The 16,664-nt window shown below is 54.2% G+C and overlaps 1 protein-coding gene across 4 annotated transcripts in view; it reads left to right on the top strand.

Annotated features, from left to right (window-relative positions):
* CDK18 (cyclin dependent kinase 18) overlaps positions 1–13,608 on the top strand; it is a 53,333-nt gene extending 39,725 nt beyond the window's left edge. For 3 of the 4 annotated variants that reach the window (XM_076358323.1, XM_076358322.1, XM_076358321.1), the window contains exons 3-16: positions 1,772–1,917; positions 2,288–2,413; positions 4,542–4,598; positions 4,843–4,957; positions 5,116–5,210; positions 5,317–5,379; positions 5,785–5,908; positions 5,996–6,116; positions 6,457–6,554; positions 6,905–7,010; positions 7,229–7,271; positions 7,781–7,871; positions 8,208–8,285; positions 8,614–13,608. In XM_076358323.1, coding sequence (XP_076214438.1) covers positions 1,772–1,917; positions 2,288–2,413; positions 4,542–4,598; positions 4,843–4,957; positions 5,116–5,210; positions 5,317–5,379; positions 5,785–5,908; positions 5,996–6,116; positions 6,457–6,554; positions 6,905–7,010; positions 7,229–7,271; positions 7,781–7,871; positions 8,208–8,285; positions 8,614–8,648 — 1,298 coding nt within the window. In that variant the 3' untranslated portion in view covers positions 8,649–13,608. The remainder of the gene's footprint in view (positions 1–1,771; positions 1,918–2,287; positions 2,414–4,541; positions 4,599–4,842; positions 4,958–5,115; positions 5,211–5,316; positions 5,380–5,784; positions 5,909–5,995; positions 6,117–6,456; positions 6,555–6,904; positions 7,011–7,228; positions 7,272–7,780; positions 7,872–8,207; positions 8,286–8,613) is intronic. The other variant, XR_012997021.1, reaches the window with a different exon arrangement.
* The last annotated feature ends 3,056 nt before the right edge of the window (positions 13,609–16,664 follow it).

The raw sequence follows: 16,664 nt of genomic DNA, 5'->3' as shown, positions 1-16,664 counted from the left end.
CCTTAGGTGCGGGCTGTCTATCAAGGACACCTTGCATCCCTTAGCTCGCAGGTCCATGGTCCCCCAGTGACCATGGCACGAAACCGCATCTTTTCCCAGGTCACTTGCCTGCCACCTCTCATCCGTCAGATGAGCAAACTGCAGCCAGGTCCCAGCCCTGCTCACCACCCCGTGAAAGCCAGCCCTCCCTCTCCAGTCTTCAGCAATGAGATCATTGCTGGCTGCCTGAGCACACTGGGATCAGTGAGCTGAAATCTGCATTGGGCATAGCAGGGGATTGTCTCTGTGCAGCTCAGGGAAGGGGCTTGGCAAGGGGCAGGGCTCAGTGGCTCAGCCTGGGACAGCACAGGTCCTCCCTGGGGAGTTTCCCTCCTGCAATGTTCCTCCTTGTTCTGGGGAAATAACTGCAGGGTGCCTGGATGCATGGAGGACACCGATGCTTTATGGCAGGATCCTTGGACCCTGGAGACCTTGCTAACTTGGAGAGTAGCTGCAAAGTTCAGACGAGAAGGGAGAGAGCTCTATGGCCACTGGGAAGGGGACAAAACGGTCGTCCCTGCTTGGCCCCACACCTTTTCAGAGGGAGATGCATCCCTCCCTTGGCGAGGTGGTTCTCCTCCATCCCAGCTCACCCAGTTAGCGCTGCCTCCTTCTGAACGGCCCCTTGGAAAGAGCATCCGTGTGAATTGGGGGAATCCCCTTCGCTGGGGTCCAGGCGACCTGTGTTGAACTCATCAGTGTTTTGCTGTGCCGCTGTCTGGGTCTATGCGTGCCAGAATATTCCTGCCAACCAGCTGTTAATTACAGAGTGAGGAGGTTTAAGTGCAAGCCTCAAACTGGAGACCAGAGGGAGCTCAATGGCTTATTTTGTTCTGATTTCTTACTCCTTTCAGGGTTTCTTGGGCTGGGTGAGGCTTCACACCTGGAGTCCCAAGAGAAGAGTTATTTTTCTGAGCTGCTTTGGTTTTCAAGAGAGCTTTTGTGCTTCTCAGGACTGTGTGTCTGGCTAAGTGCATCTGGTTGGGGCAGGAAAGCCTGGAGTGTTTTGTTTCTCAATAAGTGACTCTTCAGCCTTTAATCCCAAACACCTTCTGAGAAACGGTCACATCCTTGGAGGAAAGTACCCTGGTGTCTGTTAGTTTTGGAGGTTCCTGAGGCAGATTAGGTACATGTGCTTGTAAGCTCCCCAGAGGCAGGGCTGTCTTTCTGTTTTGCTTTTGTACAGACCTAGCGCAGAGGGATCCAGAGCCACGGTCAGGCGCCTAGGTGCTCCTAAAGTGCAAATCGTGTTTTGTCTAATGTGACGTTAGTGAAGATAAGGCTGGGTGGTTAAGATGAATACTCACCCGTGCAAAACCCCATGGTGCTGCTGCAGAGGGGTGAGCTGCTTGGCAGTGCTGCCTGGCGGATTGAGCACTGGATTGGGACGTGGGAGATCTGGGTGGCCTTGGGTGTGAAGCAGTTCCCCCCTCTGCATCCCCCTCCCTGTCTGTCAAAAGACACCTTCATTGCAGGGGGCTGCATGAGGGCGCTTTGGGGGTGCTGCTGAGCAGAGCTGTGTGGGTGGCGATGCACCAGGAGTCTGGAGCAAAAAGCAGGTATTCCCTCTGCCTGCTGGATATAGAGAAGGAAGAAGACTTTCCCATGGCCCCAGAGCATCTCTGGACCTCCCTGCCCTGCTCTCACTCCCTTTTCTCCAAAGCAGGTGCCTTGGGCCTTGGCACTTCTGCTACCACTCCAGCAGCTCACTCGCCTTTCTCTTTGTCCTCAGACCTGGCTCAAGGGCACCTGCAGCTGGGACACCTGGGCAGGGAATTCCGAGCAGACACCAGCCCCATCTCCCCCTCCGAGGTGGAAGGCCAGTCCCCGATGGCCGTGCGCTACCGCAACAACAACCAGCGCCGTTTTTCCATGGAGGCAAGTACTGCTGCAGGCTGGGGCAGGCAGAAGGGACGTGGCAAGTTCTGGTTGTCACCTGCCTGCTGGCTGGAAGAGCCGGTGTTTGGTTCGTGGGGACCTGGCAGTCTCAGACACAAGCCCTGACGTCCTTTTGGGTGCACTCAGCATGACTCCCATGGTACCTGACAAAGCCCAGTGCATATCCCCATGCACACGCATATGCACACACACCTTCCCTTTTCCTTTGACTAAGGGTCCTGCAGATGCTGCACCCATTGCTTCGGCGTTAATATCAGCTCTGGTTAGAGAGCACTTCCCTTGAATATCTCTGTACAGCCCTCCTTTCATCAGATGCATTCATCACTCGCTCTTCTGGCCCTCTCCGCAGGATGTCAGCAAGCGTCTCTCCCTGCCCATGGACATCCGCCTGCCCCCCGAGTTCTTGCAGAAGCTGCAGATGGAGAGCCCAGAGTTCCCCAAGCCCCTCAGCAGGATGTCCCGACGGGCTTCCCTCGTAAGTCTCACTGTGCAGAGCGAGCAGTGCCGGGCACAGAATCTCACTTCATGCATATAAGACCCAGCCATCAGATGCATGTGCTGATTGCCACCCACCCATGCAGTCATGCCCTGCTGTGCAAGCTCCCTCGTACCCCCTGTGTGTCGTGGAGATACACACACCCCCACATCCCTGCCCATGCAAATCCCTTTCTGCACACTCCCAGCAGCACACATTCGCCCCACCATGCACATATGCATCTCTTCCCCGTGTCACTCCTACACATGCACATCTGCATCCTGCTGTGCAAATCCCCAGGCCTGCACATTCCTTCACTCACCTCTGCACATACCTGACTTTCCTCTTGTCCTGGCTCCTTCCAAATGGGAGGAGGTGGAAAGCCTCCTGCTGTTTAGCAAGTGCTGGAGCCTCTGCTAGTTGAAATGCAAATGCCGATAAATAATGAATTAACCTTTGCATTAGTGTTGGCATTTCAGTTTCTTTACTGCAGAGCATCAGCATATGTAGGAGCAAAAACCAGGTGCCTTGTTTACAAATGTGCAAGCATGTGTCCTGCTGCCCGGGAGTGCTCAGTGCTATACAGATACAACAGCGAGGTCTCAGCAGGCGTCTTCAGATCTGGCATGCCTATTCAGGGGGAGGGGGGAGAAAAGGAGAGCTTGCGTTTACCTGCCTGTTCTGTCTAATCAATAAAATAGACACAGCCAGAGCAACGTGCCATTAATATTCATGGTCCCCTCCATGAATAAGGCATGCCTCTGCAAAACTCGCAGTATGGCTCTGGGGGGTGTACAGCACCTCAGATTGCAGCAGGCACTTCATTTCCCTGCTCGGGACACATGGAGTGAAAAACCCACTATGTTCCCCTGGGATTTGCCGGTCCAAATCCAGCCTGTGTGAGCAAGAAAGCAGCTTCCCCGCTGTGTGTGGCAGCTTGTGAGAGCTTGGTGGTCTGGTCAGTGCCTGTTGCAAGGAAAAAGCCTTCCCGTGGGGCAGATCTGGTGAGCAGGGGAGGCTGCAAGAGCACCCCAGACCTGGGGCTGCTGGTTCTCCAGGCAGAGCCCTGGGCACAGTGCGAGGGGCTCCTTCAGTGCCCTCCCCCCGGGACCCTTTCCCTGCACAGCCCGTGTCTTTGCCTGCTGATTGACAGCTGTCCATCCAGCTCCATCTGCTGATGGCGAGCGGGATGGCATGAGCCCTTGGCTCAGGAGAGGGGGCAGCGCTGCTGGGTTGGGGGAGCCTTTAGCTGGGCCGGCGTCAGAGCTGGCTGCTGGCCTGGGACTACACCGATGCAAACATATTTTGTGGGAGAATGACACCGGTTTGTTAAGCTTAAGGAGCAATGATTTGCCCTGGGCCTTGGGCCCTGTTGTGCTGGGAACCATCCCCTGCCCTGGCACACAGATAATCCCAACTAACCGAGGAGGTGTCTCTGTCCCCACAGAAAACTGCAATTTCAGGGGTCTGCTAGGAGCGACACCTAAATCTGTGGCCTTGCAGTGGTTGCCCTTCTTGCACTGGGTACACGAGAGCAGGTCTCAGCGATATGTTAAAGAGTTACTGTTCCAAATGGGAAAATGTCCCTTTCATGCTTGATTTGAACAGCACTCAGAGAAATGAACGGAGTCACGGTAAAGACCAGGATGGAGGAAAGCACTCAAGGAAAGGGCTGGGCATCAGCAGCAGGATCCCATGAGGCTTCTCTGGTAGACAAGGCATCGGCTCTTTGCAAATCACAGCTCCTGTTCGACTCGGCCACTGCTGGTGTCGGGTCAGGGCGGTGGGTGAGAGGAGAAGGGAATTGCAGGGGTGGCAGCGGGAAGGGGCAGTCGTGCAGGCTGCGGCTGCCCCGGGGTACGGGGTGCAGGTGCCATCCATTTTGCTTGAACAAGCCAGTGGGTTGTGAGGGTTTTGTGATTGATTGCCTGGTCACCTGCACTGCTTTTCCAGGAAAGTAATAGACTTTATGTACTTAGATCAGCTGGGCTGCTGCATGCAAACACCTGCCTTGATTGGTCTGCCCCCAAAGCTGTTACTGTCCAGTGTCCTTGACCTTCCCCCCCAGGAGGTGAAGCCATCCCTGGATGAGATCTCCCCCAGTGATGTTTTCCTTTCTCTCTTACAGTCAGATATCGGGTTCGGGAAGCTGGAAACTTATGTTAAACTGGATAAACTGGGAGAGGTGAGTAGACTATGAAACACCTGTAAGGATTTAAATTAAGTTAGAAGGGCAGCTTGAAGTGCAAAGGGCAGACTGTAGCCAAATGTCTTCAATACCTAGCAATTTTTAGACCAGGTCTTTCTGTGGACTTCAGACTTGGCCCTCTAGCTTCAAATGAGCCTTCCTGCAAACATTATGGAGTATATCAGTGTTGTGCCACCCTAATAAATGGTCTGCATGGCTTGTGTTTTCTCTGTCCCCGCAGGGCACTTACGCCACTGTCTTCAAGGGACGCAGCAAGCTGACCGAAAACCTTGTTGCCCTGAAGGAAATCCGCCTGGAGCACGAGGAGGGGGCACCTTGCACGGCCATACGGGAAGGTGAGGACAGGAGGGGCTTTTCCCCATCGCAGTCCCTCATGAGCAATGCCAGGTCACAGGCGGATTTGGGACGGGGGGTGCAGGTGGACGTATATACCTGCAGTCCCGCACAGTGCCCAGATTCTGCTGCCCCAACCTGCCACGTCCTCTCCTTGCAGTGTCGCTGCTGAAGAACCTGAAACACGCCAACATCGTGACCCTGCACGACATCATCCACACGGAGCGCTCCCTCACCCTCGTCTTCGAGTACCTGGTGGGTCTGGGGGGGCTTTCTGCGGGAACGGGGGGACGGCTGCATTTCTGCGGGTGGGTGATGGGGACCGAGGGAAGGACAGGCTGACGTGTGCTTCCCGTTGCAGGACAATGACCTCAAACAGTACCTCGATAACTGTGGGAACCTGATGAGTGTGCACAATGTGAAGGTAAGACGGTGCTGCCTGGGACCCTGTACCCTTGCCTTTCCCCGCACATGGGGAGCTCACCGTGAGTGCAGTCCAGGGTGTTGCAGGGCTGAGTGAGGCTGAATACCCCTTCTCTCTTCAGTTCAGCCTTCTTACTCTTCTTTGACCTTTTTCAGCCTGCTCTGATGCTCCACCGGCTTTTCTCCAGTCACTGCCAGTGTAAATAAAATTACTGTACATGCAGACTTTGGTCGCCCCATTTTCTGGATTGCTGGTGACGGGCTTGAACACTTGTCTACAGTGCATGTCACCCCAGGCCAGCTTCAGGGGGGCTTTCCTGGCCATGAGTTTGAGAATCCTTGAGACAGACTCACTTTTGGTGCCCATGTCCCTGTGCTAAATGCAAACCCCTTCACCTCCCCACAGATCTTCATGTTCCAGCTGCTGCGTGGTCTGGCTTACTGTCATGGGAGAAAGATCCTGCACCGAGACCTCAAACCCCAGAACCTGCTCATCAACGAGAGAGGAGAGCTCAAGCTGGCTGACTTCGGTAGGTGGGCCTCTCTGGGGAAGATGTAGCATTGCAAGGAGGTGCAGCTAGGTGCAGCTCCTTGATGCCCATCCCTTTCATCCTCAGGACTAGCCAGAGCCAAGTCAGTCCCTACAAAAACATATTCCAATGAAGTGGTCACGCTGTGGTACCGGCCCCCCGATGTCCTGCTGGGATCTACCGAATATTCCACACCCATCGACATGTGGTGAGTCACGGCTCCAAACTGAGCTTCCCGGGGTCTCCGAGACGGTGGGTCGGGCATTTCCATCCGTCTGCCAGTGCAGTACCATACATGCCCACAGTGTTGGTTACACCAGAGGGTGGTGGGCTCTCCCAGAGGCCATGCTGTTTTCTGTGTCCCCTGGGGCTCAGGCTCTTTGGAGCACACTGTCCGCATCAGGGGTGAATGGTTACCTGTAGCAGAGAAGGGGGACAGCTCCTGGAGCTGATCTCCCTCTCCAGGAACCTCAGCCCTGGCCAAGGGGCGGTGGGGTGTCCACAGGGCTTCTCCCTCACTAATCCCAGGGCTTCTTCTGCTGCTCTAGGGGTGTTGGGTGCATCCACTACGAGATGGTCACCGGACGGCCCATGTTCCCCGGCTCCACGGTGAAAGAAGAGCTGCATTTGATCTTCAGGCTGCTTGGTGAGTCTTCTGCTGTCTCCCAAATCCCCACGCGAGGGCAGTGGCTGACTGCAGGAGCGGTGACAAGGCGCAGCCTCGGGAGCCTGGAGAGAGCCCGCTGGCAAAGCCTTGCCGCGGAGTGGGCAGGCGTGGGCAGAGGCTGCCCGCAGCCCCTCTCCAGGCTTGCAGTCAGCAGAGGCGTGAGGGCGAGGGGCTCCACGCCGGCTGCCCCGTGGGATGCGTGGGCGAGTCCCAGCCTGCTGGGAAAATTCGTGCCCTCTCTCCTGGGCAGGACGCTGGCCCTCGCATGCGTCAGGCTGTTCTCTCTGCACCAAATGAGCATGACAGGTTTCCCTCTCTCCCCCTCCCAGGAACCCCAACAGAAGACACCTGGCCTGGAATAACATCCAACGAGGAGTTTAAGGCTTACAATTTCACGCAGTACCGAGCCCAGCCATTAATAAATCACGCCCCCAGGTACCTCCTTGAGCAGGGACACATAAAGCACGGTGGGCTTGCACTGGTTATAAACGGGAGCCTGGGGAGACCAGTTTCATTTCCTCCTTGTGGTGCTGGCAGCTTCTGAATGCAGCTGCGCACCGGAGGTCTCAGATGCCACTTGTCCCTTGCATTGACTATTGCAGTGTCTCCTGGGTGCGATAATGCTCCTTTTTTTTATTTCCTCCCTCTCTCAGGCTGGACTCAGAAGGCATTGACTTGCTGATGAACCTCCTTCTGGTGAGTGGTAGAGCAGTCCAGGTGGATGGCAAAGGGATTTGCTGAAGTGAAGGTACTCTGGCTGCCCTCACACTGATTTTGGAGCCAGGCAGGAAAGGAGCTGTGACTGCAGAATAAGCCATGGCCCTACACCTATGGCCTTGTAGATGCTATCCCAAACCACCTCCCATTAAGGACGGTGAACCATCCTTCACCCTGTGTTCTCTCACACACAAGTGAGAGGACACAAACCTGATGATCCATAAGTACGACGTGGCCAGTGCGCTCCTGTGGTCACAGCACAGACAGTTTGTGCTGTCCCTTGTGCACATGCAAATGGCACTGGTAATTGCCTGCACGCCCCCATGGTGTGCACAGTGGACACGCTGTTGCCCACAGAGCATATGAAATTGCTTGGGCACTTACATGTGCATAGGTGCACAGATGTGCACGCACCCTGTATTGGGGCCTCTGTGCCGTCTCGCACGTGCAGACTGTGTGTAATTGCCTTTCTCTGGGGCTCTGTGCAGTACGAAGCCAAAAGCCGGATTTCGGCGGAGGCAGCCCTGCGGCATGCTTACTTCAAGAGCCTGGGAGAGCGGGTGCATCTCCTGCCTGACAGTAAGTGCACGCTGTCCTCTTGCCTGGGGGATGTGGAGCAAAGAGCTTCTTGCAGCCCGAGGGTGGTGGTTTGCAGCCAGGTCTCTTTGGATGCCTCTTGGCTTTGCTCACTCAGAGGTGCTCCTGCAGCAGAGTGGGGTGGGAGCTTGGTGGCTGCGAGAGCAAGAAACAATTTGGGTAGGACAATGTAGAGTAGGAGTAGGAGTGCGAGAGAAGAGCTCTGATGAGGTGCAGTGCTGCACTTGGGCACTGCCGTCCCTCCTGGCTCCGGGTTTGCAGACCACTGCCGGCTCAGTCAGCTGGACTGACCCCTGTCTCTCTGCCCCCTCTGCCTAGACGTCTCCATCTTCTCCCTGAAGGAGATCCAGCTTCAAAAGGACCCTGGCTACCGAGGCTCAGCCTTTCAGCAGTCAGGTAGGACTGGGGAAAATCATGCTGACCGCTCCCAGATGGTGCCATGGACTACGCTGGCACTGGGGTTACTCCAGGGGGTCCCGCATAGGAAAAAGCCAAACCTGATCCCTGCTTCCTGCTTTAGTCCACAAATTACCCCTGGGGCATCCTTGCTTGTCACCTACCGTGGTACCAAAGTCACATCTAGGTGCCCTGAGGCGCAGCTCCCTTCTCTGTGAATGCCATGGGCTTGTAACCTCCTAACCCAGAGCACCACAGGGCCCAGCTTCTCTGCAAAGTGCTGCTCGCCATCTGACCTCTCTGACCCATCTCTCTCTCTCTTCCTCAGCCCGAGGGAAGAACAGGAGGCAGAGTATATTTTAAACTTGGATCTCGTGTTCCCCTTGTCACCATGGAGATCAAAGCACTGAGAAAGGAGACGGCAACACGCTCCCACCTGACCCACCGCAGAATTACTGACTCGAGCAGGACGATGCTGAAGCACCCTTGGCCGCAGGCTCTCCCCTGCCTGTCCCCACAACCACAGCCCCTAGCAGCTGCTGTTGATGGACCTGTGGCCTTTTTCCCCTCTTATTTTCATGTTGCCCCCATCAGACGTGAGCTGCCACCCTCTGTGCCGGTGCTCTAGTGAGGAGCTGCCCTGGGCATTGCCCAGAGTGGAGGATCGTGTGCTGTCCCAGGGAGCCGCTCGCTGCCCTCAGGGGGTGAGCCAGGCACGGGGAGGTTTTGTGAGCAGGGAGTGGTATCTCCAAAGCTGGGCTGTGGATCGTAGCGTTTGGCCCAGGCAGGCATTTCTGAAAACGTACCTTTACTCAGACAACCTGCTCTGCACCCCCTGTTTCTTGGGGAGACACTTTGCAGGTCCGTTATGAGTCGGGGGCATGAACCAGCCTGGCACTGGAGAGACTGCACCTGAAGCACAAAAACCAGGGCAGCCCTCCCTTATTTGCCCTTGCCTCTGCCTACATAACCCCTTTTTGTCTCCCCATCTTTGGTACCTGAATCCTGACAAGGATGGAGCAGCTGGGTGGAGGGGGCTTCCCATTGCTTCCCCCAGCATCTCCCCCTCCTTGCCACCATTGCATTTCCAAATTCGGTCAGCTGGCTGCTCCCCAGGGATGTCCTGAGCTGAGAGCAAGGGCTGGCTTAGCCCACCCGGGGTGCAGGTACCTGCTGGTAGAGCTGTGCAGAAGCGGGGCCAAACTAGCATCGGCTCCGTGCTGCCTCCCGTGGCTGCGCCGAGCCCTTCAGCCAGCCTTTCCCAGGCACCGATGGAGCGGCCCCTTTCTCATCGCCGAGCCTGCTGCACCCCCCCAGCCCACGACCCTCTCTGCCATCGTCACAAGGGGCAGGACACAGTTCCCAGCCAGCGTCTCGGGAGCGCATCTTCCCCCATCCCATTGCTGAGCCCCACACGACGTGGCAGAGCCCGAGCTGTGCAGCCTCTCCGTACCAAAGTGTTGCACACACCCACCTCAGTGCGGTTCTACCCAGAGGAAGGGGGAGAGGTGCCAAACCTCCCACAGCTCAGCTGCGGGGACCAGAAATAGACCTGGAGAGAAGCAAATCATCCCTCAAACCTCATCGCCTGGCCTCTACATTTGTAGCCAACGCCAGATCATACCAGCCCTGACTCAGATCGATGCCGTGGAACTGAGGTGCGTGCTTAGATCTGAGCGTGCTTTGCTGGCTGAGGACTGCTCCTGGTGCGTTTTCCCCTCTGTACACTTCAGGAACGTGCCAAATCCATCCTGAGCAAAGAGGCCCTGCTGCAGCTCTCCCCCGCAGCCTGCAAACAGCCTGAAACGTCTTCAAGTGTGTGAGCGTTGCAAGAAGTCTCTCTACTGTATAATATTCACATCCTTTTCTTGTCTGTCCCGGATGACTAGTCCTCGCCCACCGGTCCTCCAGCCCATGGCTGTGGCCAGGAGACTCTGGACTTGGCAAGCGCTGGGACTGTCACCTGGCACTGGGACCGGCAGGACATGCTGATGTCTTAACCCGTCACGCTCCCAGCCTGGGAGGCATTGCTCAGGGGACGGTAACTCTCCATGCCGCTGTTTCCCCATTGAGCCAGGAGTGAGAGCTCTGTTTTCTGCTTTGCTGTGCAGCGTTTCTTCTGTGATCCTCAGAAAATGCAAAGCGTGAGGATAAACGAGGAGACCCTGGAGCTCCCCAAAGCTGCTGGGGCGACTCCTCCCTGTGCCAGTGCTCGATGCAATGCGCCCTCTGAGCTTCCCCCATCAGACCAAAGCTGTTCATTCGGGTTTGTCCTAGACAAGCATCCAGACGTCTGCATTGTTTGAGGTTTGCCCATCCCTGCTCAGTTCCCTTCTCGGTATGTCCAGCATACAGCAGGCTGAATAGTTCATTAATTGTTTCCATTTGATAGGGAAGAGTATGAATAGCCATCAGCCACCAGTGACGCATTTCACCCTGATGTCAGGGTAGTGTTTTGCCTGGTTTCCTACACCCGGCTCCTGCTGCATGGGGCTTTTCAGTAGGGTGGTTCACAAAGGGAGGTGTTGGCTGGAGTAAGTCTGAACTCTCACACTGTCATCTTTTCTTTCACAAAGGCATTTTATACAGGAATTTCCTTGGCATGGCAGGGATCTGTGGTGCAGACTTGCACTTCCCAGGGCAGCCAGCTCCCGTCAGGAATTAGCAGCTCGGCAGGCAGGCCAGCTAACGGACGCAGCGTCTCCTGTGCTCCTGCGGCAGCACCTTCAGGTACATGGGGCAAAGAGTGCTGACGTGCCTGGGGGAGCAGACCCTCCCCCTGTGCTGTGTGAGCACAGATTGGACCAGGGGAAGCAGGAACACCCTCTACCCGCTCTTGGGAAGCCCATTCAGGACACGTTTGACCTGTCTTTGTGCAGTTTTCTTGCTTGGTGTTACCATACCCATGCACTGAGATTGCCTTGGGCATAAAGCTTGCTGGGGCATAGGGTGCCCAGCTGAGCCGTCCCGCTTTCACACTGGGAGGACGGAGGCAGGCCATACCAGACCACCAGATCGGTGTGGTCTCAGCTTTCCCCCCATAAGAGAGGTATTCCTGCTGAAGGTCAAGGTCACCTACGGAAACTGCTGGGGAGAAACGTTGAGGAAAAGACCTAGCAGTGACCGCGTAGACAGGACTGCTTTACCCAGGATCAGATAGCAAAGACAAAGGGCCTGTTAGCTGCTGTTGATTCTTTCGTAGCCTTTGCCTTTCCTCCTACAAATCCTCCCTAAAGGAGACACTATTACTTATTAGCCCCGTGCACTACTAACAGCCCGAATTTAAGATAACCCCTTTTGTTCCACTGCATTTAGTGGATATTTGATTCCTATTCAGGAGGGCGATAGTGTGTGTAAATATTTGGTGCCCTGCTGAGCAAGGTTTGATTTATAAGCTCCCATTGCTGCTGCACTTGCACGTGTCGGCTGGCAGAGCCCCGAGCATCTGATCTCCCACGGCACGCCGCCCGCCAAAGCATTCCCAGCTGCAAAGAAAAGGAGCTGCAGGTTGGCAGCGATTAGAGCCCGGAGCCAAATCCCCCTTCTCCATCTCCTGGACAGTGTCACGGTCCCCCTGAGGACCGCGGGGTCTGGCTGGGTTTACGAGGACCAAGATCCCTTGGATGCCCCAGTTTATAAAAGCCCTGAGCAGAGCGGTGCCCCGCTCCTCCCTGCATGCAAGGGGAGGGAATCTGCAGCGGGGCTCCCGCTGCTGATGGCATCGCTCCCTGCCTGCCCCGGGCAGGCTTCCCCCAGCTTTTGGAGCGCCAGCCGGCTCCCAAGCTGGATTTTTAAAGTAGCGCTAATGAAAATGCTGGGAACGTCTGTGGCTCTCCAGCATTTTTTTCATTTTGTGGGTTCTCCCATCCACCGCTTTGCGGAGTAGCTGGCACTCCTCGCAGATGGGGAGTTTTGACAAAAGGAAACTGTTGCTTTGTCTTCCAGACATTCTTCTTGCAATTTTCTTTTTTACCAGTTCTGGTGGAAAATGGAGTTTTGGCTGTGCCCTCAGGAAAGGCTGTATTCTTTCATCTCTCCAGCTGATAGCTAGTTAAAGAAATGTAAGTAAATAATGTGTAAAGCAAGGTCTGTATTACGGGACAACAATAAAACTTACAGGCAGAGCTATTTAATTTCACCCTCTCCATACACACATGCACACGCCTTTCCTGGCCCAACCCATTGCCAGATCTATGTTCAGATTTTAAATAACAAAACTACATTGTATCTTGGAGACTAAGGACAAAATAAGTGGATTTTTTCCTCTCCCTTACACATGATGAAAAAAAAAAAAAATAGAAGGCCGTTTTCCCAAGCTTCTCAAATGTTTTGTTTGGTTTTTTCCCATGACTTATCTTCAGCCAGAAATTAGGATAGCATAAAATGGGAGGCCAGAGCTCCCAGGAGCAGGCTAGGAACAGGCAGGTGGGAAAGCATTAGAGAAAGAGTCTAACCCGCTGGACTGAGTAACGTAAAAGGTTTAGTGTGTGTGTCCCAGGGCACGGGGAAGGGACCGGACCTGGGGCTGATAGCCTGCCTGGCCTTGTGTGGCCAACCTCTGCTTTCACCAGCGTAAATCCCATGTCTTGCAGCCACGCAAGCCCAGGTTTGCTCAGAGCACGGAGCCAGCGATGGCTGAGCGGGTCCTGCAAGGGCCATCAGGTCTCGATCCTGAAATAATACATGAGGTTAAAAGTGACACGATCTCACCCGCCAAAAGTTGTGGCTCTCTGCCTGACCGTGCTGCCCCAGCCACGCCGCACCGCTGTCCTGTCTGTACGCTTCAGTCTTGCAAGAAAAGCGTTTGGATGTCCCCTTAGCGCTCCCCACTAGCGATGTCTGGGCACAAGCGCTATGACACCCACTTTCTGGTTTCTTCATTGCCTTCCTTCATCCTCAGCATCTTGCTTGTCCTACAGCAGGAAAAATAGATCCAAGCGGCCAGGATACACATACTGTGAATGTTCTCTGGTGTGATTCATTTGCAGAATACCAATAATATATTTAACTAGTGTTGTACAAATGAAAGACGCATTTTAAAAGAAATGATTTTAAAGATTTATTCCAAAAGAAGCAATGATTTTTTTATAGAAAGTTTTTCGGGAATAAATGGAAAGGTACAAAAAGAAAAAAGAATAAAAGATTGTATCCATCTATCAATCTTGTGTCTGAATGTTTTATAAGAATATTTCAATTTTTGTATTTCAGATGTGACATGGACTATTTTGTGGATGTGCTCATTTCCTTGCTAAGGCTTATATTACAGCTGTATTGTGAACACTCCAAAGCCAAGATTGGACAATAAACTTTATTGAATACAGGATAGTTTTGTACAGGATATAATTTTTCTCTTTTCTCTTTTTTTGGTAGGAGAAGGATCCGCTTTGTTTTTGAATTTCAGCTAGGTAGCACTGACGTCTCGGGCGTGCAGGTCCCTTGGCAGGCTCCCGAGCGGTGAGTTGCTCCGTGGTGGGCGTGCAGGGGAGGCAGGCTGCCGGACCGCGGCAGGGAGCGTGCCGGGCCGGCCGGGCCGTCTTTGTGCCTTCCCGCAGAGTCGTTCCCCACAGCTGCTTTCTCTGCAGCTCCAGGATGCCTTTCGTTTTCACGCCTGCTAGCAGGGCATTTTTCGGCTGGCTGCAGTAAACTCCCAGACACAGACTTAGTGCAAAAGAAGTTTCCCACTACCTGGCCTTTGCAGGGGATTGAAACACAAGACCTGAGAAACTTCTGCGCAATAGGAACATGTTTCTGTGGTCCTAAGGCCCTAAACAAATATTGCCATAAGCCTATCAGGCAAATAAAGCACAGAGCTGACATGCCCAGCCCGTGGTTGCAAAGCAACTGAAGGGCAGAGCTGGAGAAGGGACAGGGGAGCCCTGTTTCCCAGAGCTCTAGCAGCTAAAAATCTCCCCGAGATCAGACCTATTCAGCACGGCAATCCCCTTTACATATTCCTGCCCTCTGGCCCATCAGTGCTGAAGAAAAGCTACAGCCAGCCGGGTCCGGGAGACCTGGGAAGAGCCAGAGATGGGGTACGGGGGGACCTGTGGGATCTTCGGGGCCAGACCTGCGGTGTGAGCGGCTGGTTTAGGGAAGGGGGCAATGCCCTTCATCCCCCTCCCCGGGCTGCACCTCCAGCCGGCGCCCAGCCTGCCTGAGTCACGTTCAGGCACTGGCGTGGGCAGATCCCCAGTAACAAGCTGTTTGCCAAACCAGTTCCTCCATCTGCCGCTCTCATTCCTCCAGTCTCGCAGCGGCGGCAGCTGCTGGCGCTGGGTCCGGGGGAATGCCGCTGAGCAGCCCCAGCCCGCATCCTCCGCCTGCGGACCCAACCGGTGTCTGGATGTTCCCGGCCGCCCAAATAGCCGTAACCTCCCCGCTCAGTATCCCTTAGGGGGGTCCTCCTGCCTCACAAGGAAGCTCAAGCCAGGTCACCCATCGCTCCCCGGGTCTCTCAGCCTACCTGCAAAGCGGAGATGATACCTGCTGCCCTCAACGAGATTATTTGTGTGTCATTAAATTACAGGTGCATTTCGGGAGGCTCAGCCTGGTCGTTTCGTTGCAGCCTGCCCTCCTCCGCTGCAATTTCAGCGCAGTAAAGGAGGAAGCACATTGATTCCAGCTAAATCGGAGTGGGTGTGTGAATTATTTCAGTTGGGCGGTAGGAAAGCGTGTAGGTGAGCGCTTCCTCCTTTTAGACAAGTGTTACAGGATCTGTAATAACTGGGGCAAGATCTCAGGCTAATATTTGACCTAGAAGTGGAGCCAAGATTTCCAAACCACATGGCGTGTTTTGAAACTCTTGACCCCAAAATACATGAGGTGAACACCTCTCTCATGTGCTGCCGTTCCAGCTGCCCGGCCCATGCTGAGCATCTTACATGCAGCCTAGAATAATTCAACCCATCATATGGAGAGTCTGCCCTGTGTTGTAAGAAGCATCACATCTTTTCTCAGTAAGGTTCAGTGATTCAGGGTGGTTATTTTCTTGTCTGCTCAAGCTTGCTTGGTGGTGGGTTTCTTGGGCTGAGTTACAGCTGTTGAAAGGCATCGGTACTCCCATCTCCACATGCACATGCAGCTCTTCGACCTGTCACACCGGCACGTGTGGTTGCTGGGATAATGTGTTGGGGTTTCTGAGGGTGTCAGCCCAGATTTGCCCTTTCTGGTCTCTTGGCAAAAGGGGGACGGGGGAAAACTGTTCGACAGTATCTCAGCCCCAGGCCCTTGGCCTCAGCTGCCAACCCAAACACTGGCAGAAGCCTCGAAGGAGCCTGTCCCCAGGCGCCTGCTGTCCCAAGCCCACCCGTGGGGCCTCAGCTGGTTCCACCCCGAGGAAGCCTTTAGAAAACCTATTACTAGAATTTCCCCACTGTGTTGAGACTGGGCTAAGAGAAGTGATGCCAGCAAATCTGAACAAAATCTGGCTTCTGGGTTGAAGCTCTATTGAGTAGTCACTGCAAGGCAGGACTGGTCATGTTAAAGAAGTAATTGCTCCACTGGCTGAAAAGATTAACTGATATAATGTGAAAAAAACCTGCTGTGCCTCCTGTTACCCCAGGAAGAACGTGCGAGGGCACAGGAAGCAAAAGGAAGGTGTTTCTCAATGCTTGTCGGATCTTTTTGGGCAGCAATGGCATGCACCGACTGACACTGCTGTCTGTAATTGTGCTGCTCTGCTATTCCTTCATTCATGATTTCACTTTGCAGTTTGCAGCAAGTGCAAAAATGTGGGTGTTTAATTCATTGCAAGTACAACATTGATTTCAGTTTGGAAAACAGCCTGAAGTGCCTCCTCGTGAAGCTAATTCTGGTATTGCATATACTCATAGTCCTGTGGCTTGCATTTTTATGAGCTACCTCTGAGGATCTGGGTTTCAGTATGTGGAACCAGAAGGGATCTGTGTGTTCTTATGCTGACTAACCCACCTACGCTTCGTTTCTTATTTGCAAGCATATCTTGCATGATTTGTGTTATCCCTGATGAAATGGCCCGATATTCCTGGAAGCAAGTGTACTGGCATTTAGGCCATTGCTTAGCAAAGTGGGGTCAGCTGTTGTAGCTGGGGCAGGGGGTGTACTAACATTTGTAACCTCTGGGCCTGGATGCTGCCTTTTCACCTGGGAGGGGATGCAGTGAACCTGCAAAGATGGGGAAAGCATTGCTCAGCCATTTTATAGTTGGCAAAGTCAAGGCCCAGAGAGCTGATGCTATCAAGTGATGGTGATGCAGTAATGGAAGCCAGGAGTAGAGTGCAGGTCTCCTGACTCCCTGTCCGGTAAAGGGAGAACCAAGATCAATATTGAGATCAAGAATGTGGTCCAGAGGAACCGCAGGTAAAGCCCCATCAGCCCTTTTCTTGGGGCACGGCACCCGGT

The sequence above is a fragment of the Aptenodytes patagonicus genome, chromosome 22 (assembly GCF_965638725.1).
Source record: "Aptenodytes patagonicus chromosome 22, bAptPat1.pri.cur, whole genome shotgun sequence".
NCBI classification, from domain to species: Eukaryota; Metazoa; Chordata; class Aves; order Sphenisciformes; family Spheniscidae; genus Aptenodytes; species Aptenodytes patagonicus.
Note: the sequence above shows the minus strand (reverse complement) of the source record. Positions and strands in the feature narration are given on the sequence as shown.